The sequence below is a fragment of the Octopus sinensis genome, linkage group LG10 (assembly GCF_006345805.1).
Source record: "Octopus sinensis linkage group LG10, ASM634580v1, whole genome shotgun sequence".
Classification (NCBI taxonomy): Eukaryota; Metazoa; Mollusca; class Cephalopoda; order Octopoda; family Octopodidae; genus Octopus; species Octopus sinensis.
Window position 1 is genome coordinate 52477589 of NC_043006.1, and position 23285 is coordinate 52500873.

Below are 23285 nucleotides of genomic sequence, written 5' to 3' on the forward strand. Positions count from 1 at the left end.
TATATATATATATATAAATACATATAAACATACTTGTGTGTGTATATGTATGTATGTAGATATTATGTATGTACGTATATGTATGTATATATATATATGTGTGTGTGTGTGTATGAATATATATATATATAATTATATATATATATATATATATATATTTAATGTAAGATAAAATTTTTTCGTTAAAACCTCCCCAGAATAATTTTATCAATGGCCAGCATATAAAAAAATACCTTTAAAGGTTAAATTTATAAACAACTTATAAATGAGGGCAAACGAAAAAATTTCTAATGCCCAGTATTCCGAAATTAGACATAATGTCCATAACCATCATATTTTTTTCACAATACGCACGCTCCTTTCTGGAGTAGCGTGCGTATTCTGAAAAAAATATAATGGTTATGGACATTATGTCTAATTTCGGCATATTTGGCATTAGAAATTTTTCGTTTGCCCTCATTTATAAGTTATATATATATATATATATATATATATATATATATATATATATATATATATACATATTCATGCATACACAAACATATAATCTCATGCAAATATACATACACGAATATATACCTATGCATAAAGACACACATGTGTCTAAAAATAAATTATATAGAATGTGTGTGTGTGTGTGTGTGTGCACGAGTGTTCGGTTTGTAAGGAATCCGAGACAGAATACTTACAGAAGTTATTGTAGCAAGAAAAGCGCAGAGCAGGAATCTACTGGTTGATTGAAAATTGTCTAATTAAGTATTGTCGTATGAGCTTTTAGATACATAGTGTATTTATAATGTGTATCACCTGTCCATTCGTCCCTGCGTTTTTTAAAAATTGCTTCACATGTACATAAAGCGTTAATGCAAATATCGTTAGTTCCTTTCTACACTGTTCAGGCTGAGAATTATATTTACCCATTCCTATTCTAATGAATTTAGTAATGAAAAAGATGTCTGGTACTTAAAAAGTACCCAAACTGACACACGTAGAATCATATAAAAATACAAAACAAGTCATCTTGATATAGATTTGAACTTGAATCCTGGAATCTCGCTAGTTTTATTTTTATGGATAAACATGTACTTACCGATAACTCCTGTTTTAGTCTCACCATAACGACACAATGTCGAAGTATCATCAGGTCTAGCACAAACATGAAGAGTCGTTTGACATTGTTGACTTCCGAAATTGGAACATTTGCGTCCATTAGCCAGTAAACGGTTGTAATTTTCAAACTTGATAAACTTCACATCAATTACATAGTCGGCTACAATTGGCTGTAAAATATCAGTAAGAACACTTTATGAAATATGTTTCTATAGCATTTACGATTTATTTCTGACTTCTTCTCTTTATATGCAGTATGTCTATGGGCAGATAAACATTTATTGATAGCATTTCATCTGAAACTGAGTACCTATTCTATCCTACCCACTTTGCTAAACCGTTAAGTTACGAAACATAAACAACCATAACTAATTCAAAATCACGAGAGTCGAAGACAAACACAAAGTAATGCATTTATGGCAGCCTTATACCCAATTTCTGTTCACCATATTCACTCACAAGGGTTTGGTCGATTCGGAACTATAGCAGAATATTTTCCCCCAACGTGCTGTAAAGTTAAACTGAAGTCGAAACTAAATGCTTGTGAAGCGGTCTTCGTAACCTCAAAGCTATACCTGCACTTCTTTATATATAATAAGCTAGTAGACAGATACAACGGAATCAACGAGGTCAGTTTCAGCCCATTGGTGAGGATATTTAAGCTCTGTGTATGTATGTATGTATGTATGTATGTATGTATGTATGTATGTATGTATGTATGTATGTATGTATGTATGTATGTATGTACGTATGTATGTATGTGTATATGTATGTATGTAGATATTATGTATGTACGTATGTGTATGTATATATATATATATATGTGTGTGTATGAATACATACATATATAATTATATATATATATATATATATATATATATATATATATATATGTGTGTGTGTGTGTGTGTGTGTGTGTGTGTGTGTGTGTGTATCCATACATACACATACATGCAATCACATGCAAATATACATGCACGCATACATATGTATGCATAAAGACACACATGTGTCTAAAAATGAATTATACAGAATCTGTGTGTGTGTGTGTGTGTGTGTCTGTGTGCGTGCGCGTGCGCAATATATGTTTTCGGGCGTGCGCGCGAGTGTTCGGTTTGTAGGGAATCTAAAACAGAATACTTACAGAAATTATTGTAGCAAGAAAAGCGCAGAGCAGGAATCTACCGGCTGATTGAAGCATGCTGATTGCCTTATTAAGAATTGTCTTATGAGCTTTTAGATATACAGTGTATTTATAATGTATATCACTAGTCCCCTTGTCCTTGCAAAGGCGACGCTAGTCTACGTATTGAACTCACAGAGAGCTCCGGTGTGAAAAGAACGCACTGAATTCTCTGAATATGTCCGGTGAACAAACAAGGCAATTCTGGTAGGCAACGCGAGAAAGCCCAGTATTTATAGGATATGGTCAGTGGGAATAATAGCGTATGCCAAAGTTTACACGAAGTTGTACGTGTTTGAATGTTGCGCCAGATGACCAATGAAAATGGATCTGTAGATATTTGTTTTTCTAATCGTACCAATCAAGGCATCATTATAGGTAAGAATAAGGAAAAGGAAACGATGGAAAGAAAAAGGAGGGGATAAAGAGGAAAAGAATACCAGCACTAACGGCGAGTGTGACATCGATGACAGCAAGAAAAAAAAAAAAACACGTATGAAGGTGTGGAAAGGAAATGACTGAAAAGAAATTTTTCTGTTGTAAAGTCTAGTAACAAATTTGAAAATGTGTAGGAGTTTTATAGTTTTAACGTAAACAAAATGAACGAAACCTTTTAAAGCAAATTTTATGACGAAAAGATAAATAAAAATTAGACATACAATTATACAATATCTATTTTGGTTTTTGTTGCTGTTGCTGAAAAGTTTACTACGGAAAATTTGGATTCAAAGAACAATGGACAACATTTAGAGATGTAACTATGCAAGTGACGAAGCACTTCGACAGTTAAAACAGCACAAGAACTGGGCAGCAGATGGAACATTTAATTACTGCTCTAGTATATTTTTTCAGTTATATATACTTCACATTCAAATTGATATTATTAATTTCCCACGATTGTTAGCATTACTCTCTGACAAATGTCAAGAAACATATAATAGACTTTTTGCCAAAATAAATGAATTACTGCAGAATGAGGGACCTGATAATATAATTATGGATTTCGAAAAAGCTGCCCATAACGGATTTCTGGAATAGTTTCCAGGGTCGAATTTGGCATGCTGCTTGATTCATTTAGAAGACAATGCGTACAAGTCTGTTGTGCAAGAAGGACCAAAATGCAGATATCACGAAGAAGACAGTTTTAGTCTAAAAATGCGGTGCTCTTTTGCCCTTGGCTTCCTGCCAGTTGATGATGTTGTAGATGGATATAAACAACTTGCAGATGATGATGATATTCCACAGTCAATTGTATCCTATTCTGAGAACAATTATATAGGACCACCTAGAGCAGTGATTCCTAACCTGGGGTCTGCAGACCCCTGGAGGTTCGCAAAGGTAGTACTGGGTGTCCGTGAACTAAATTTAAAATTTCATATATATATATATATATATATGTATACACAAAAGGATATGCATGTTAAAAGGGGTCCGTGGGAAAACTTATTTAAACAATAAGTTTGGGAGCCGCTGTTGGGAACCACTGATCTAGAGAGAAAGAGGACAGAGGAGGCGACGCCTTGAACTTTTATTTCCATTACCCATATGGAATGTTTGGGATCGATGTACGAGGGGCGTTCAATAAGTAATGCCCCCGACCCACTTCCCATAGCAGTAGAGCAACGAAATTTGGTATAGTTATTAGTCTTTTTCTGCATAGGAACCACCCAGAGTTACGCATTTCTCCCATCGTTTGATGCAGCTCTGGAGACCGTTTTTGTAGAAGACCCCAGCTTGGTCCTCCAACCACGACGTGACTTCAGAAATCAAGGCTGCATCATCAGGGAAACGCTTTCCTTTCAAAAATAACTTCATGGCTGGGAAAAGGTGAAAATCAGAGGGTGCAAGGTCAGGAGAGTAGGGGGGATGGGAGAGGAGTTCATAGCCTGTGCTTCTGATCTGGTGACACGCGAGTTGTGGACCGGAGCGTTGTCCTGCAGCAGGAGGATGCCTTTGCTGATCTTGCCCCGCCTCTTGATTTTGATAACTTCTCTTAATTTCCTCAAAAGTGAAGCATAATAGGCTCCTGTAATTGTGGTACCCTTTGCCAGGAAATCTGTCATCACTACTCCGTCCTGGTCCCAAAAGACTGTAAGCGTGACCTTGCCAGCGAAGGGCTGCACCCTTGCCTTCTTTGGGGGAGGTGAGTCACGGTGCTTCCACTGCATTGACTGGGCTTTAGTCTCTGGATCATAGTGATGGCCCCAGGTTTCATCCTGCGTAATCAGTCTTTTGAAAAATTTTGACTCATCTTCTTGGCACATCTCCAAATTCATCCTCGAGCACTTGACGCGTTCTTGCTTCTGGAAAGGTGTGAACAACCTGGGAATCCATCTAGCAGACACCTTTTGCATATGCAAATGGTCATGAATGATAGTTTCCACATACCCGGTACTAATCTTGACCTGATGGGCTATTTGGCGAATTGTTATGCGTCGATCTTCCAAAATGGCAGCCTCAACTTGATGGACAGATGCCTCATCAATGGCAGAAGAGGGGCGACCAGATCTGGGAGCTGTTTCCACAGAGTTCCGACCATGTTTGAATTCACGATGCCAGCGTTTTACAAGGTCATATGATGGGGCATCATCATCATAAGTTACTTTCATTTCATCAAAAGTCTCCTGTGGTGTGCATCCTTCCAAATACAAAAACCGGATTACTGCTCGACACTCAACAGGCTGCATTTCACACTTGACTCAGTTCAAACACCTATAAATCAAAACCACAAGTAGTTCAAAGCTGTAATTTGTCACTTAATCTATAGAGATATAAATAATTGCACATGCAATTTCAGCTAGATCAAACAATTGCAAGAGTGTCAGGGGCATTACTTATTGAACGTCCCTCGTACGCCGGGGATTGCTGATACTACAAATAGTTTAGAAGTGTACCACACCGCATTGAATAGCACAGTGAATATTAATCATTGAAATATTTGGAAACTTATTGATGTGATTAAATGTGAGGAAAGTTTTGCCAGTACCAAATTACAGAGGTTTATGCAAGGAGAATAACCAATCTCCCACCACCACATAAAATAAAGATATAAAAAATGTCACTGAAAAATATGATCCAAGCCAAAAAATTATTTTTCTAAAAGCAATTGCAGACAATCTAAAATTTTAAGAAAAAAGAAATATGTAATACAATAACGAATTGACTGATGACGAATTGACATGGGGATGAATTGACCAACGACGAATTGACTGGAGACAAATTAAACGACGACAAATTGTCGTCGACGAATTGACCGGACACCCTACAAACACACAAACGCCAACAATGCAAACCGCAATCAACACAAACAATTTGGAGCTGATGCAATACATCTGGTCTCACACTGAATTAAGAGAAAACAGTTTTAAAACAAACACCCACGCACAAAACCACCACAACAAATAAAAATAGTATACGGCAGGAAACACACATAATTTAGTGAAATCTCTGTATCCTAATGCAGTAGGGAGATTTCAAAAACACTTGTCTAAAAAATCTATGAAAACCTCCTCATGGAAACTTTTGAAGAGGACAGTATCCAACTGTCGAACAGTAAGTACCTCTCTCCCCTTTCTTTTCTCGTTGAGTGTAAAACACAACTTTTAGGGCCATGATCAGAATAGGTAATGTAAATGTGCGTGGCTTGGGACCGCCTTGGAAACAAGGTTATCTGCTAAATGGCATCAAGTCTCAAAATGTAGATATAGCCATCAGCGAAACCAGACTCCACAACCCGCGGGCCTTCAAGCCCATGTTCAGTTGACAATTCGAAATCTGGGATGCAAATGCCTCAAAGATCTTCTCAGACGTTTCCAAATGTCTGACAGGTACCGACTGGACTACCCGAATGTGCCAATGTGGACACAGACCAACTTTATCGAGTCGTCGAGATTGTAATTAGATAGAGTATTTTGTAGGACAGTGGATAGGGATAGTATAGATTGTCCAAAATTTCACATAATCAGCTAAACAGATCACAAATTCGTGACCTGTACTATCGACTTAGATAAGAATCATAGGCAGTATCACGAATACTGGAAACTGAATCCGTGACTCCTGGCGAGACAGGCTTAGAGAGACCGGATTTACGCATTAGTTAGGAGGGCGTTGACTGGAGCCATCGTCAACAACAAGTGGTGGTTTGCCCCAAAGAGGGCAAATAAAGCAGAAACGGTTAGGTACAGCAAGGCTTTAGTAATAGATCGAAACAGAGTAAAGAGAGACCTAGTTAAGAAATTAGAAGTTCTTAGAAGTAGCAGCGTGACCAACGTGCTGGCGGCGGGGTTGACCCTTGATCAACACTTCAACGCCAACCACGAAGGTTGTCAGAGCTAGGATGCGAGCCCTAAGAAGCGAGGGAATTAGAACCACCCGAGGGGCGCGTGTGGCGGAGGCGCAACATGACAACAAAGCCACCATTTGGTCTTTGATAGATCAACAAGGGTGCGAATTACTCGAAACCGAAAGGAGGTGTGGGGCCTTTCACCAGGACTTTGTCCGGCTGCTCGGGACAACTGGCGGATCAGAATGCAGAACCGACTTTAGAGACTACCTGTATGGTCTGCCATGACTCTCGGCAAGAGAGGCGGAATGTTGTGAAAGTTCCATTACAGCCGCTCAGTTTTGCGAGTCGAGGAGCAGTGACACTGTTATAGAAAGTCGCAAATAAGGGGATCGTTATAGATAATTTCAGGCCCATCACTCTGCTCAACGTAGATTTGAAAATTTTGGCCAAAGTGCTAGCCGAGCGGTTGGTGTTTGTCATCGAGAAACTGGTGGACAAGGGACAAACATGCGCCTTGCGGGCAGAACTATTCAAGGTAACCTCCACCTCATGCGCTACATCATACACAGGGTAGTTATGGAACCTGGCATAGGTAGGGCGCTGATCACTTTGGATCAATCAAAAGCCTTCGATAGGATCGACCATCGATACTTGGTGGCTGTCCTTTGGGTGGCTGATTTCGGTCCAGTCTTCCGTGGTTGGAACGCTGCTTTATACAGCGGCAACCGTTCAGTAGTTCGAGTAAATGACCATCCATCTAAACCATTCAGACATCATGCGTTCGGGCTGTCGGGGATGCCCCTTCTCGTCACGTTCGTATATATTGACTCTTGAGCCATTATTGTGGAAGCTGGCGACGCTGAGGGGTATCCCTCGAGAACTGGGATACGGATGGAGCGTACTGCATATGCGGACGATATCACCGTCATAGTATCAAGCCTCAGATATACTGACCTGGTCGGCGAGACACTAAAAGAATACGAATCGGTAACGGGAGCAAAAATTTACCCGAAAACTCCAGTGAGCATGCGGCTCGGCACCTATTGTATCAAGCCTATGCACTCCAACAGCACTTCCATCGTGGGGCACTTGACAGACCGATCGGTTAAATTGTTCGGGTTTTGGTTCGACCCAGAACTCCAAATGGAGAACTGGGACGAGATCACACTCAGCTGTGGGCCGAGAAGAAGCTATCTCTAAAAGGTTAGGCGATACATTTGCTGTCAACACCCGATAAATGGACTCGTTTGAAAGGCTTAGAGACAAATACTTTCCTCTCTGGCCAACCTCTCATTAGCCTTTGAAGTATCACTTGAAAAGGGAGGTAAAAGTAGTAAGGGAAATTTTGTCTAATGAAATTTTTAATGAAAGGTGGGTGAATGTAGCAAAGATGGTACACATAAATGGCGGAACCATTTTAAACATAAACCTATAAAACAAAAGGAGAAAGGGCACATTTCTCTCAAATTGTTTTCCTTTATTCCGAGGTTACCGAGGTTTTTTCGGAGGTTTTTCTCTCCACGGATAACTCTAGTCAGTGTTATATTTTCTCCCCTTTTTGGGGAATATAAATAGTTAAAAACGAAACCTTGTTATCTACATGTGTTCGCGCCCCAAAACGTTTTTCAATCCCTACTGAGCTGTTTCGAAAATAAAAAATTCTACATTGTATTGTTCCATCTGTTTTCGGTCCTGTGTGGCTAAATAAAGAAATCTAAATTGCCGTCTGTCTGACTGTCCTATTTACCTCTCTGTTTGTTTATCTATCTATCTATCTATCTATCTATCTATCTATCTATCTATCTATCTATCTATCTATCTATCTATCTATCTATCTGTCTGTCTGTCTGTCTGTCTGTCTGTCTATCTATCTATCTATCTATCTATCTATCTATCTATCTATCAAGATGGGCGGTAGTGGTACCGCGGTACTTTTTCACAAGAGCCTGGATCTCGAAGTCAAGACGATATTCGTAGACTCGGAGGGTAGACTGGTCGTTCTGGATGTCGACGGCAGCAATGGGTGCGCTTTTCGACTCGTATCAGTCTACGCACCGCCTTTAACAGGTCGGCCGGATTTCTTTCGACGTCTAGAAGTATTCCTGGGAACGTCTCATCCTTTACTTTTAGTGGGGGATTGGAATGCTACCTTGGACACGCATCCAGACTATGTGGGGAGAGACAAAAACAGAAGGGGATGCAAATGCCTCAGAGACCTGCTCAGACGATTCCAACTGTCTGACAGGTACCGACTCGACCACCCAAATGCACCAACGTGGACATGGAGCAACCGCAGTGGGTCGTCGAGATCGTATCTAGATAGGATACTGTGTAGGACAGTAGACAAGGATAACTTAGGATGTCCACAATTCCACACAGTCAGCTACACGGATCACAAATTCGTGACGTGTACGCTAGACTTAGATAAGGCACATAGACAGGGTCCTGGTTACTGGAAACTGAATGCATCATTCCCGTACAGACAAGTTTTCAGAGACTGAATCAACACGTTAGTAAAAAGGGGTTTAACGGGAGCCATTGTCAACAACAAATGGTGGTTCGCCCTCAAGAGAGCAGTAAAAGCGGAAGCAATAAGATATAGCAAGGCACTAACCGTAGATAGAAATAGAGTAGAGGGTGAGTTAGTTAAGAAGTTAGAAGAGGCAATAAGAAGCGGTATCACACCCGACGTTTTGGCAGCAAGGTTGGCCCTTGACCAACACTTCAACGCCAAACACGAAGGGTGTGCTATCAGGGCTAGGATGCGTTCTCTAAGGATGGAAGGTGTTGGAGCCGCGAGGGAGGCCCGGGTGGCGGAGGCGCAGCAGGGCAACAAAGCCACCATTCGGTCTCTGGTAGATGAACAAGGGCGCGAATTGCTCGAGCCCAGCAAGATGTGCGAGACATTTCAGCGGCACTTTGCCCGACTGTACGGGACGAGTGGTGAGCGTGAACGCAGGGTGGACTTCAGTGCCTACCTGCACAGCCTACCACGACTCTCGGCAAGAGAGGCAGAGTGCTGTGAAGGTGCCATCACGGCGGCGGATATGCGATGGCTCGAGAGACAAATCGCCGGGTTTGGATGGTCTGCCCTACGAGCTTTACAATTGTATGCCAGACTTGTTTGGAGACGTCTTGGCAGCGGTATACTGCAACTGGCAGCAAAACGGGAGCATACCCGGTTTTATGAGTCGAGGAGCTGTAACACTGCTGAAGAAAGATCCAAACAAGGGGAACATTATAGATAACTTTAGACCAATCACTCTGCTCAATGCAGACCTGAAAATTTTGACAAAGGTGTTAGCCAAGAGGTTGGCGCTTGTCATCGAGAAACTGGTCGACAAGGCACAAACGTGCGCCGTGCCGGGCCGGAGCATCCATGACAACCTCCATCTGATGCGCTACATCATAGACAGGGTAGTTAACGAACCTGGCATGGGTGGGGCCCTGATCAACTTGGATCAATCGAAAGCCTTCGATAGGGTAGACCATCGATACTTGGAGGCAGTCCTGAGAGCGGCTGGTTTCGGTCCCGTCTTCCGCGGCTGGATAGCTGCCTTGTACAGAGGCATCCGTTCGGTAATTCGCGTAAATGGACATCTATCGAGACCTTTCGACATTGCACGTTCGGTTCGTCAGGGATGCCCCCTCTCGGCGCTTCTATACGTATTGACTCTTGAGCCACTACTGCGGAAGCTGGCGACTCTGAGGGGCATCCCGCGAGAATTGGGATGCGGGACGAGCGTGTCTGCATACGCGGACGACGTCACCGTCATAGTGTCAAGCCACGAGCACATCGAGCGGGTCGGCGAGACACTGAAAGACTACGAAGCGGTGACAGGTGCAAAAATCAACCGGGAAAAGTCAGTGGGCTTGCGGCTCGGCACCTGGAGAAGCAAGCCCATGCCGTCCTCCAGTACCTCCGTCGTGGGACGCTGGACAGACGGCCCGGTTGAGTTGCTCGGGGTCTGGTTCGGTCCGGACCTCCAAATGGAGAAGAACTGGAACGAGATAACGAGTAGGGTGGTCACTCTCGCCCAGCAATGGGCCGAGAGGAAACTGCCCCTAAAAGGTCGGGCGGAGGTGGCGAACGCGTACATCGCGTCCATCATCTACTACCGCCTGACCGTTGTACCTTGTCCCGACCCTACCATCATCAAACTAGAACGCATTCTCTTCCGCTTCTTGTGGAAAGGATGCGTCCCGATGGTCAGGCGATCCATTTGCTGTCAACACCCGTTAAAAGGAGGGCTGGGCATGCCGTGGTTGATGATGCGCAGACACGCGCTGAGACTGCGACATCTCCGGCTCTATGTAGACGACGGTGAACAGGTGTGGTCGCCGTTTGTGAGGCACGCGTTCCCGCAACCCGTCTCCATGACCGAACTGCAGTCGTGGATCAAAAAGAGGCCGAGGAAGTGCGAATGGCACCGCGAGTGTCGCGTTGCTCTCAAGCAACTCTGCCGTCCCAGGTCGACCTTGAGTGACTTCAACACAACCAAAGCATTCTATAGGGGATTAGTGGAGGGGAGGTACTACGACGATCCCGGGGCAAACCTGGGCGTCGACGAGGAATACCTGACCCGCCTGTTTCAAACGACTTTCGGGCCGGGACCTATGGACAACTTCCAGAGATCTCTGGCCTGGCGGTGCTACCGAGAAGCGCTATCCGTTCGGGATAAGCTCTATAGGCATGGCTCGAGAAACACGGGGCCGACCTGCCCGAGATGCGGGCAGAGCGACGAAACCGCTCTGCACGCAATCGTGCAGTGTCCACAATCTCCGACCTGTGGGCTTATGTCGAACGACTGCTGTCACGTGTGGGAAGTGTCGGTTATCAGCCGAGTCTATCGTTAATATCGTCACGCCTCCTTCCTTCAAACGAGAAGGAAGAGCTATTTTTATCATACTTGTGGCTATGGCGAAAGAATGTATCTGGTGGACGCGCCTGAAAGGATTAGAGACAAACACTTTCCTCTCTGGTCAATCTCTCATCAACTTCTTCAAGTATCACTTGAAGAGGAAAGTGAGAGTAGAGAGGCAAGTTTTGTCAAGTGAATGTTTAAAAAAAAGATGGTTGAATGTAGCAAGGATGGCACGTATGAATGACGAAGCCACCTTGACTATGATTCTATGAACCGTAAAAATTAATACAGAGAGTTGCTTATTTGCAAAAAAAAGAAATAAAAGAAAGAAATATAACATATGACTTCATTGACCGAGGTTACCGTGGTCTTTTCCGTAGGCTTTTCTTTCCACGGGTAAACCTCACCTGTCCTCCCCTTACACTTCATATTGACATTTCTGTGATTACGATCCCTATTGATCAACTTTTTTCCTCTCCCCTTTTCTTTTTTCTTTTTTTTTCCCTCTCCCCCTTTATTTTTAAATTTTTTATTTTTTAAATCCTCCCCTTTTATTGTCCTCTTTCTTTCCTTTTACGATCCCTTTTGATCGAAAACCAACCCCTTTTTTTTACCCCCAAAAGAAAAGCTCTACCTTGTAATTTGTTCTGTCTGTGTGCAGCCCTGTGTGGCTAATAAAGAAACATATCTATCTATCTATCTATTTCTCTCTCTCTCTCTCTCTCTCTCTCTCTCTATCTATCTATCTATCTATCTATCTCTATATATATATCTATCTATAGAGGCAAGTTTTGTCTAGCGAATGTTTTAGAAAAAAGATGGGTGAATGTAGCAAGGATGGCACGTATGAATGACGAAGCCACCTTGAGCATAATACTATGAACCCAGAAATTGAAAACAGAGGGTTACCCACTAGCAAACAAATGTGATAACATGTAACAATTTTGACCGAGGTTACCGTGGTCTTTTCCGTAGGCTTTTCTTCCAACAGATAAACCTTATCTGTTTCCCCCCTTACACCGTACATCATGACACTGTGATACACGATCCCTATTGACCGTTTTTTTCTTCCTTTTTTCCTTTCTTTTTTCTTCCCTTTTTTCTTTTCTTTTGTTTCTTTTCATTTTTTTTTTCTTCTTTCCCTCTTACGATCGAAAACCTACCCAACTTTTTTTCTCCAAGATAAGAAAAGCTCTACTTTGTAATGTGTCCCGTCTGTGTGCAGCCCTGTGTGGCTAATAAAGAAACATATCTATCTATCTATCTATCTATCTATCTATCTATCTATCTATCTATCTATCTATCTATCTATCTATCTATCTATCTATCTATCTGGCAATGGGCCGAGAGGAAACTGTCCCTAAAAGGTCGGGCGGAGGTGGCGAACACGTACATCGCGTCCATCATCTACTACCGCCTGACCGTCGTACCTTGTCCCGACCCTACCATCACCAAACTAGAACGCATTCTCTTCCGCTTCTTGTGGAAAGGATGCGTCCCGATGGTCAGGCGATCCATTTGCTGTCAACACCCGTTAAAAGGAGGGCTGGGCATGCCGTGGTTGATGATGCACAGACACGCGCTGAGACTGCGACATCTCCGGCTCTATGTAGACGACGGTGAACAGGTGTGGTCGCCGTATGTGAGGCACGCATTCCCGCAGCTCGTCTCCATGACCGAACTGCAGTCGTGGATCAAAAAGAAGCCGAGGAAGGGCGAATGGCACCGCGAGTGTCGCGTTGCTCTCAAGCAACTCTGCCGTCCCGGGACGACCTTGAGTAACTTCAACACAACCAAAGCATTCTACAGGGGATTAGTGGAGGGGAGGTACGACGACGATCTTGGGGTAAACCTGGGCGTCGACGAGGAATACCTGACCCACCTGTTTGAAATGACTTTCGGGCCGGGACCTATGGACAACTTCCAGACATCCCTGCCTGGCGGTGCTACCGGGAAGCGCTACCCGTTCGGGAAAAGCTCTATAGGCATGGCTCGAGAAACACGGGGCCTACCTGCCCGAGATGCGGGCAGAGCGAAGAAACCGTTCTGCACGCAATCGTGCAGTGTCCAACAATCTCCGACCTGTGGGCTTATGTCGAACGACTGCTGTCACGTGTGGGAAGTGTCGGTTTATCAGCCGAGTCTATCGTTAATATCGTCACGCCTCCTTCCTTCAAACGAGAAGGAAGAGCTATTTTTATCATACTTGTGGCTATGGCGAAAGAATGTATCTGGTGGACGCGCCTAAAAGAATTAGAGACAAACACTTTCCTCTCTGGTCAATCTCTCATCACCTTCTTCAAGTATCACTTGAAGAGAAAAGTGAGAGTAGAGAGGCAAGTTTTGTCTAGCTAATGTTTTAAAAAAAGATGGGTGAATGTAGCAAGGATGGCACGTATGAATGACGAAGCCACCTTGAGCATAATCCTATGAACCCAGAAATTGAAAACAGAGGGTTACCCACTTGCAAACAAATGTGGTAACATATAACAATATTGACCAAGGTTACCGTGGTCTTTTTCGTAGGCTTTTCTTCCCACGGATAAACCTTACTTGCTTTCCCCTTTACACCATATATCATAACACTGTGATACACGATTCCTATTGATTGTTCTTTTTTTTCCTCTTCCCCTTTTTCCCCCTTTTTTCTTCTTTTTTCATTTCTCTTTTCTCTTGTTCCTTTTCCTTTTTTTTTATTCTTTTTATTTTTTATTTTAATTATTTATTTATTTTTCTTTGTTCTTTTCTTCCCTTTTACGATCCCACTTGATCGAAAACCTACGCCACCCCCTTTTTTGTTTGTTTTCTTCATCCCCCAAAAGAAAAGCTCTACCTTGTAACTTGTCCCATCTGTGTGCAGCCCTGTGTGGCCAATAAAGAAACTTATCTATCTATCTATCGATCTATCTATCTGTCTGTCTGTCTATTTATCTATCTATCTATCTATCTATCTATCTATCTATCTTTCTATCTATCTATCTACCTGTCTGTGTGTCAGTCAGCCTATCTCTCTCTCTCTCTGTCTATGCATCTACCTGCCTATGTTTTTTTTTTTTAACTCGATCTCTTTCCCAGTACACAATTAAAATAAATGACTCAGACCCTGTCCACTTCAATTGTTTCCTCTCAATCATTTCAGAAAGTAACCGAATGATGATTTTCATACCATTTGAGAACTCATTCTTTTAATCGATTGTTTGTCCTGAATGAAGAGCGTGGAAATTCACAAATCAACTGACACAGCAGATGCGTTCAGTCACTGTTTAGCTTGCTCTCACCGAACACACACACGCACACGCACACACACACACACACACACACACACACACACACACACACACACACACACACACACACACACACGCACACACGAACTCCCTCTCTCTGTCACTCTTTCCTTATGAATGTATATATGTATGTCTCTTCTATTCTTTAATTTTTATAAATTTTCCACTGAGGAGGGAGCCAGATTCCAACATTTTTGGTATATAGTTAACACGTATGTATGTTCTATTAAAAGATGTAAATTTATCACAAATAGAAAGAAAATGAATTGTTGTACTTAACTTGTTTTAAAGGAAATTTATAAATAGTTTTCGTTTTCAACAGGGATGGGTGGTGCACAATGAGGGATTTTTACTGCATGATTGACTTTAAGAAGACGTATTTTTTACAACTGTTCACAACCTTGCAAAAACAATATCAGCTAAGCAAATGATCTTCCCAAAATGCATTAAAAGCATCATAAAATAATATGACCAAAATTTCAGAAAATTTTCACCGTTCTCTTTGAGCACATCATAGATAAATTTAGCTGGGGCAAAATGAGTAACCCAAGTTAAAGTAAACGTACCTCTTCAGTTCTCCAGAATTACATTTGAAAACAAACTCATACACATCAATATCCTAATTTAGACATCAGGAAGATCAGAAATGCAGCAAATATTTAAGATATCTATGTTAAATGAAGGAGGATCACGGAAAAATGACACATGGTACGAAATTACCGAAACTCGAATAAATCAACAAAATCAACGCAAAATATTATAGTTTCTTCACGAACTTCTGGAGTGGCTCTCTTACTGATATATTTCCGTACCGTGCAGTTAAAGAGAAGACACTTTTGAAATTATTCATGATTCATTTTAAACCATCTTAAACATCAGTTTTTGAAAATTGAAAATTACTTAATTAAGACAGTGTTAGAAGACAGTTGACTTGCAATACAACAGAAGGAAGGATATTGATTGTTAAAGTCCAAATATTATCCATTATTATTTATTAGCAACCTCAATTACAATCAGGAAAAATTATTTAGAAAACATGTACCAGTCACCTGACTGTATGTATGTATGTATGTATGTATGTATGTATGTATGTATGTATGTATGTATGTATGTGTGTGTGTGTGTGTGTATGTGTGTGTGTATGTGTGTGTGCTTGTGTGTGTGCTTGTGTGTGCGTCTTTGCGTGTGTGTGCGTGTCTGCATGTGTATGTGCGCGCATACGTGTCGCGTGTGGGCGTGTATGGTTGTTTGTGAGTGTGCGCCGTGTGCTTCTGTGCGTGTGTTATTCAATTTTATTTCAAGATTTCTTGCCAATATATTTTATCAGTCTTTCTTCATCTACTCCACCCAACCACACTGTCTGAGAACCTGTGATGGTTTGTTTACATCCCTGTAACCTAACAGTTAAGCAAAAGACCAATAAAGAATACGTTCTAACCTTTAAAATGTACTGGAGATGATTTGTTTGACGAAACACTTCTAGGCAGTGCACCATGTCCTCAGTCAAATGAGTGAAACAAGTAAAAGATATATGACATGTTGTTGGTTTATTTCTCTGTTGTCATATAGATGAACCCACCTTAATGATGTTTCGTATTTTCTAGTTAATTTGTGATTGAAAGATGACTTTTGCAGCTGTTTCTTGCAGATAATGCTACAACAGAGGGGCCTTATCATATACTGCAGAATATGTTAGACCTGAAAATTTTATATAATAATGACTACAGGATAAATTTCTAGGTTTTGATTAAACCTGACTAGTTATATTCTGATGTCTTCATCTTTATCGACTACTTCACGACCGGTGACCCGTCGGGTCACCGGTAGTGAATTGCTTGGGTCACTGGGTAAGTCTGATTTTCCTAACAACTGAGTTTTGTTTCGTGTTTTGTTTTTCTTTTCCAGGTTATTTCGCGTGATTTCAATGTCAACTTCGTTGAAAGCATCAGCGAAACGGCTTCTTTCCTCAGAAAAGAAAAAATTTGGCTGTTATTTCTTGCATGCCCTGCTACCACATAACTGGTATTTCGGGTCCTTTACGTGTTAGCAGGGCTTGCTAGGAATAGCAGCCAAATCTTTGGAGGTGAGATACGTTGAATGCACTCGAAAATAACCTATGGAAAAAATTATTTCACACCGAGGTTACGAACGGGTCTTTTACGAAATATTTACCGTATTTTTAAAGCCATTTTCACTTTAAAATATTCTTTAAATATGCCAAAAATATTTTGAAATGGTATTTATTTGAAAATAATTTTAGAAATTATTAAAATACTGTCTGTTGAAAGAAAGCTAAAATATAAATACATATTGTTCAAGCAAGACACATTTTTGAAATCATATTCGCTTAAGAATATTTCTAAATGATTAAGATATTGTATTTACCAAAAGCGAAAATAGAAACATTTACTATAAAAAACAAGTCGTATTTTCTCGTTGTCAAGTCACTGTGTCTATTCGAAAGGTTAGAGTTCCTTCTCCTTCAGGGTTAAGCTATTTTCGGAGCATTTTCCTATTATGTACCGTTTTACCCCGAAAACCCGTAATATCTCAGCAACCAGTTGTCCGATTTACGTGAGACTTATAATACGTGATTAATTCTAAGTAATATGAATAAACATTACATTTGACAGAGTACTCTGAATGCAAAGAACTAAACAAATTAGATTTATTTTATAAGAACTTTAAAAATCTAAATTCTTTTGTAGATAATGATCTTGAAAGTACAACCAAATCTGTAACCCGTGTATGTACAAGCTCCAGTTCTAAAATGTCTATTCCTCATCAGTGAAAAGCAAATAATAAATCAGTAAATAATTCAAGTTCACGTGAAATTATTTGAAGTAAAATAAAACAGGTAATTTTCAGGTTGTTGATATATAAACTGAACTATTTTTACGATATCCAGCTGAAATTGTTTTTCTCAAATGCATCAGATATGCCAATTTATGTTCTCTTGAAGTGAAATAAATTTAAGTTTGAAAACTATTGGTTGTTATGTGTTGTTTATTTATCCTTTCTATATGAATGCATGCATACATTCATATGTATGCATGAATGCATATATTTATCCATCCATTCATATTTGTATGTACGAATGTACGTGTTCATCCTTCCTCTCCCCAATCACCTCCTCCTCTTTCCATCCATTCATTCATTCATCCAGTGATCAATCGACCGAGTGATCAATGGAAGCTGGTAAATTCTCCAAGGTACCCGTTTTAGGAAAGTTTTCCTGAAACATGTCGTTATCAATCTAAAAGCTTGTTTTCCAGCTGGTAATGTCTCTTATAGAAATTGTATCATTACTAAAGATTCCATCTTATAATGTGCAATTGATTAACTGCTGCTGGACATTGATAACATAGATTTTACATTTTATAGACAGTAATCAATAAGGTAACTACTGTCCTTTACAAAAATCGTAAAACACAACGAACAGCAAAAGCTTTTTCATAAGCAAAAGCAAATTGTCCTGTTGTGGTTATGTAACCTCAAGTCAGTCCTTATCTAGCAGACCTATAACTAAAAACATTCCAGCTACACTTGACAATTTCTTTGTTAAGACAATGCATATCTAAGACTAGACTGCATTGTTCAGTAAGCGTTTTTACGTATTGAATAAAGTAATTTGAGAAAGATTTAGTGCCTAACAGTGGGAGCTTCTTTGTTGTATGGTGGTGGATGCAAAATCATGCTTATATATTTAAATCTGTCTGTATAGTATATTAAAGTTTATTCAGAAAAAATATAGAGTAACTGTGTTCAAAATGCCTATCATCTTGTGATCTCAGCACTGGTTCTGATATTTATGTGACAGAGACATGTCTGAAGAAACAACAAAGAAAACTTGATTGGAAAGGATGGGAAAATATGTAAAGAGAAATAAAGGCAAAAAAGCAAGAAAAACAAAGACATACTGTTAAAATTAGCCTGGTAATTTGTTTATTTCATTTTCATAGCAATATTAATTCATCTAATCTGAAATGGGTTCTGTTGTTTAATTTATTGGATATGTAGTGCATAAATCTGGTTGCAAACGCTTCCAGAAGAATTGTGACAAAGAAGCACAGGATAAAGCATATGAATTAGACAGGAATATTAATACATTAAAGATGAAACATATATATGTGTATTTAGAGAGAAAATAATCGCTGCAGAAAACCAATATTCATTAGCATATGTGCAAATTAAAACCGTCATTATCATATGGTAGAATGGATTCTTCATATTCTCATACTACAGGGGAAATTATTTGGAATAATAGAAATTCTGTTTCCTTGTTTATTTTCTAATATTGCAGTTGGCTCTGTATTGCCAATCACACACTTTCAAGACTTTGTTGAAGTGCAAGTTTCCAGGGCAATCCTTTCTGTAGGCAATATTCCAGTCGCAATGATAAAAACGTCTGCAGCTTTGTGGATCAGGGAAAAGACCTGAAGTTTCAGGACATTTGAAGCCTAGTGAAAAAAATATGAACAAGATTGTCAAATAAATGAATTTTAATTATATATAATTGATGATTAAGTAAATATTTATCGATGATCACATTTATTTAATTGATGAGTCTGCCAACATGAGGGGTGTGTGTATACATGTATGAATATGTGCATACATGTATGTACATGTATATATGTGTGTGTGTGCATGCATGATTGTGTCTCCTGGTCTTGCTACTGCATGACTGTTACACATGAGTGTCACTTTCATAGAAGCAGTGTTATTCATTTCCAGTCTCCTGTAAAGCCATGTCTGGCTATCAGGAAATATTTTTTTACTTGGAGGCAGGTGTGGGTTGGCAGCAAAAAAGGTATTCAGCTGTAGAAAATCTGACAACTGCAGGTCTTATCTATCTGCCTGACCTATGCAAGCTTGGAAAAGGGGATGTTAAAGCAATAATGATGAATTGCTTTAACTGCTTTTGGAAACCCAAATCATTTCGTAAGAGAGACTGGTGGCTTTTTATCTCTTTAATCAAACAATTCTACATAACAACACAGCTTCATTACTCATGGATAAATCTTAAAAACACAAACACACACACACACACACACACACACACACACACACACACACACACGTACAAGTGTGTATTAATCAGAAGATAATGCATAATGGGTGTGTAAGTTCTATACACTAAAATAAATATAAATACCACCACCACCACCACCACCACAAAAATAAACCAAATAAAATCATCTTTGTCAACTCTCATCTCAATTCATTTAAATTAGTGATTCTCAAATATTCTTCGTCTATGGACCTCCCTGATTCCTATTTCATTCAGGTAGACCCTGGCAAACATTTCATGTTTAAAAGATCCTATTATATTATCATTAAATGATATTAGGAATTGTATAAAAAGATTGTTAAAATGTTTTGTGCATTGTAGAAATATAACCGATTTATAGCACATAATTTTTAACAAAAGAATCTTATACAGACCCGCAAGGATCATATGGACTCTTGGTGAGAGCAACTGATGAAGATAAAGTATGAGGAAGAGTTAAATCATCTTAGTCAGAGACTAAAATATATTTGCATATTCACTGAACTGACTTGAGAAATTTCAAAACGAATATATATTTTTCTTTTCTGTTTTTTGTGTTTTGAAGAAAAATTATTAACTTGATAATTTTTTGTAAAAAGTATTTTGAAAGTGAAACCTTTACACAAAAACATACTAGCTCTCACTATCAGAAAACTTAGTCAGAATGTTATATTTTTTTCCTCTGTTTGTTGAATTCCCACCCTCTTGGTACTAACATGAAATCATTTAGATTCTTTGACCCAGGCGAACATGGGTGCTTTAAATTGTTATTGGCAGTTTTTCCTGCACTTATCAAGGCATAAAAAATATACTCATGTGAACACATAATCATTAATTAACATTTATCCGAATAAATGTTAATTAACTGAGCAAATCAAATATGGAAAATGCATTTATTAATCGCTGGATTTAGCAATAAATTAAAGGTACTGTACTTACTTGCTTGGGAGAGTGGTACTGCAAAAGAATAATATAAATCAAAAGTCGTATTAGTTTCATTTATACACATATAATTTCGTACACACACAAACACATAGCACACAAATTGCAAAATTACAAGCACACATATTACCCAGAAAAGGAAGTTTAATTGATGCTTTCATGAGATAAAAACGGTCATAAACCATATGTCTCAGAATTGGGAAACGCTTATCAACTAAAATTAATCTTGGATTAAGAAACAAAAATTCTTCAAGTAATATTTTAAATTTAAAATTGGCAGAAATGTTAGCACGCCAAGCGAAATGTTTAGCGGTATTTTGTCCGTCTTTACGTTCTGAGTTCAAATTATGCCGAGGTCGGCTTCGCATTTCATCCTTTCGGGGTCGGTAAATTAAGCACCAGTTGCGTACTGGGGTCGATATAATCGACAATCCCCCTTCCCCCAATATTCGGGCCTCGTGTTTAGAATAAAAAAGAATATTAAAAATTTAAAAAGAAAAAATTGTAAGGTAGATGAGATAACTCCAGTAGCTGCAAGTTCACTTCCGATATTTGCTTTTGTAAGCGGAATGCTTCCCTGATATATTTCCATCAGTTCCTTTAATACAGTTAACTTAGTATATCTGTTTATTGTTTTATGTGTTCTATTCTTATTCAAAGCAGAAAGACAATTTAAAAGTTTAACGGAGACAAATTTTTCCACTGATATTCAAATGAAAGCTTTATACGTGCAATAAACAAAAGCGATTTGAACTGGTCGTTTCCAGAGGCTGGAAGAAGGTAATGACCGACTAAGTAGCCTGATTTCAAGAACATCAGGAACTTTTCAAAATTTCAGAACTGTATAAGAAATTCACGAAGAAAAATCTAAATTTCGAATATCTGATTATCAAAGTTATTAAAAGTTTTAAAATTGTTAAATATTGAAATTATGTTTGATAGTATTTTAGCTTTACATTAATTTCTTGACAAGATAGAAAGAAGGAATTGTATATTCTAATTAATGTCCATACAATTTTTGAACGCATAAATGACCTAAGTAAAGCGAAAAGGTGGTCGCTAGAATTCAAAATCGAAGTAGGGATGCGGTTTACTAGCGCAAATAATGTAACATTAAACAGCTATGCTTACCTTCACAACATTCTCCTGTAAAGTTAAGTGGGCATCGGCAACGTATCAGGTTGGCATTTTGGATGCAGGTTCCTCCGTTAAGACAAGGGCGAGACGGACAATAAGTTCTTTTATCACAAAACTTGCCATACCATCCATTAACACAATTACATTTGAATCCATTTGGTCCAAGTTTCTTACAGTGGCCGTTATTTTGACAAGGATTATGAGTGCATTGATATATTGGAATCTCACATATCTGTCCAGTCCATCCTGGAGGACAGGTACAAATAACGCTGTTTCCTCTAGGATAGCACTGTCCACCGTGTAAACAGGGGTTTCCTGAACAAGACGTAATTTTATCTCACAGAGTTTACCAGTCCATCCTGGAGGACAGTCGCATATACTTTTGTGTACATTACAAGTTCCTCCATTTTGACATTTTAGATAGCACGGTCTTGGGAACTGGCACCTATTTCCATAAAAGCCATTTGCACATGTGCAAGTGATTTGATCGTTTACCAGCTGACATCTTCCACCATTTTGACAGATATTTGGATTTAACGCGCAATCATCTCTTCTTGAACAATCTGGACCAACGAATCCATGACGGCAGTTGCACATTCTTGTGTTAGTGTTACAAATTCCTCCATTTTGACATGGTGGATAACACTGAATCGGCACCTGGCATCTATCACCTTGAAATCCATTGAGACATATGCAAGAAACTTGATTGTTTACAAGCTGACATGTTCCACCATTTTGACAGATATTTGCTGAGCAAAATGGTTGTTCACATCGTAGTCCTGTGAATCCAACAGGGCAAATACAAGTGAATTGAACTCCATTTGGATAGCATCTTCCTCCATTTTGACACGGTGAAGATTGACAGGAATTAATATTAATAGGAATTCCACAACGTGGACCAGTAAATCTAGGTTGGCAAATACATTTCTCAACAAAGTTAGTTGTAGTACATCGGCCACCATTTAGGCAAGTCACTGAGCGACATTTATCTTCAAATTGACAACGAGGACCGTAAAAGTTAGGAAGACAATGGCACACAAATGAGGTACCTGCATTCGAACATTGACCACCGTTCATACAAGGTGCTGACAAACATGCTGAAAGAACTAGATCCAAAAAGAAATAAATTAACAGATTAAATTCAAAACAAAAACAAATTAACAGAATAAATCTACTTGATTTACTATTTAATAAAACAACATTCACTAAATCCATAAATGCCTTACTTAAATACAAACACAAAAAAGATTCAGTTTTGTAAATAAGATAATGTTGTGCGTTTTTTTCCAACTGTTCTAAATTACAACTCGGTGGCAATGCTAGCACACTTAAGACGTCTTATAAGTAACTATAACTATGGCAGACCTGTTTAATACAGTATTATCGTTATGGAGTAAAAATCACTACCGATCAGCACGATTGATTT

At 39.5% G+C, this 23285-nt stretch overlaps 1 protein-coding gene across 1 annotated transcript in view; it reads right to left on the bottom strand.

Annotated features, from left to right (window-relative positions):
• Nucleotides 1–22936, bottom strand: part of LOC115216313 (fibropellin-1-like) — a 40408-nt gene extending 17472 nt beyond the window's left edge. Inside the window, exons 1-6 of the mRNA XM_036506954.1 lie at nt 22344–22936; nt 21854–22125; nt 20720–20737; nt 19018–19193; nt 2255–2407; nt 1091–1280 (exon numbers count right to left, since the gene is read on the bottom strand). Of these exons, the coding sequence (XP_036362847.1) occupies nt 1091–1280; nt 2255–2407; nt 19018–19193; nt 20720–20737; nt 21854–22125; nt 22344–22936 (1402 nt within the window). The remainder of the gene's footprint in view (nt 1–1090; nt 1281–2254; nt 2408–19017; nt 19194–20719; nt 20738–21853; nt 22126–22343) is intronic.
• Nucleotides 22937–23285: the final 349 nt, after the last annotated feature.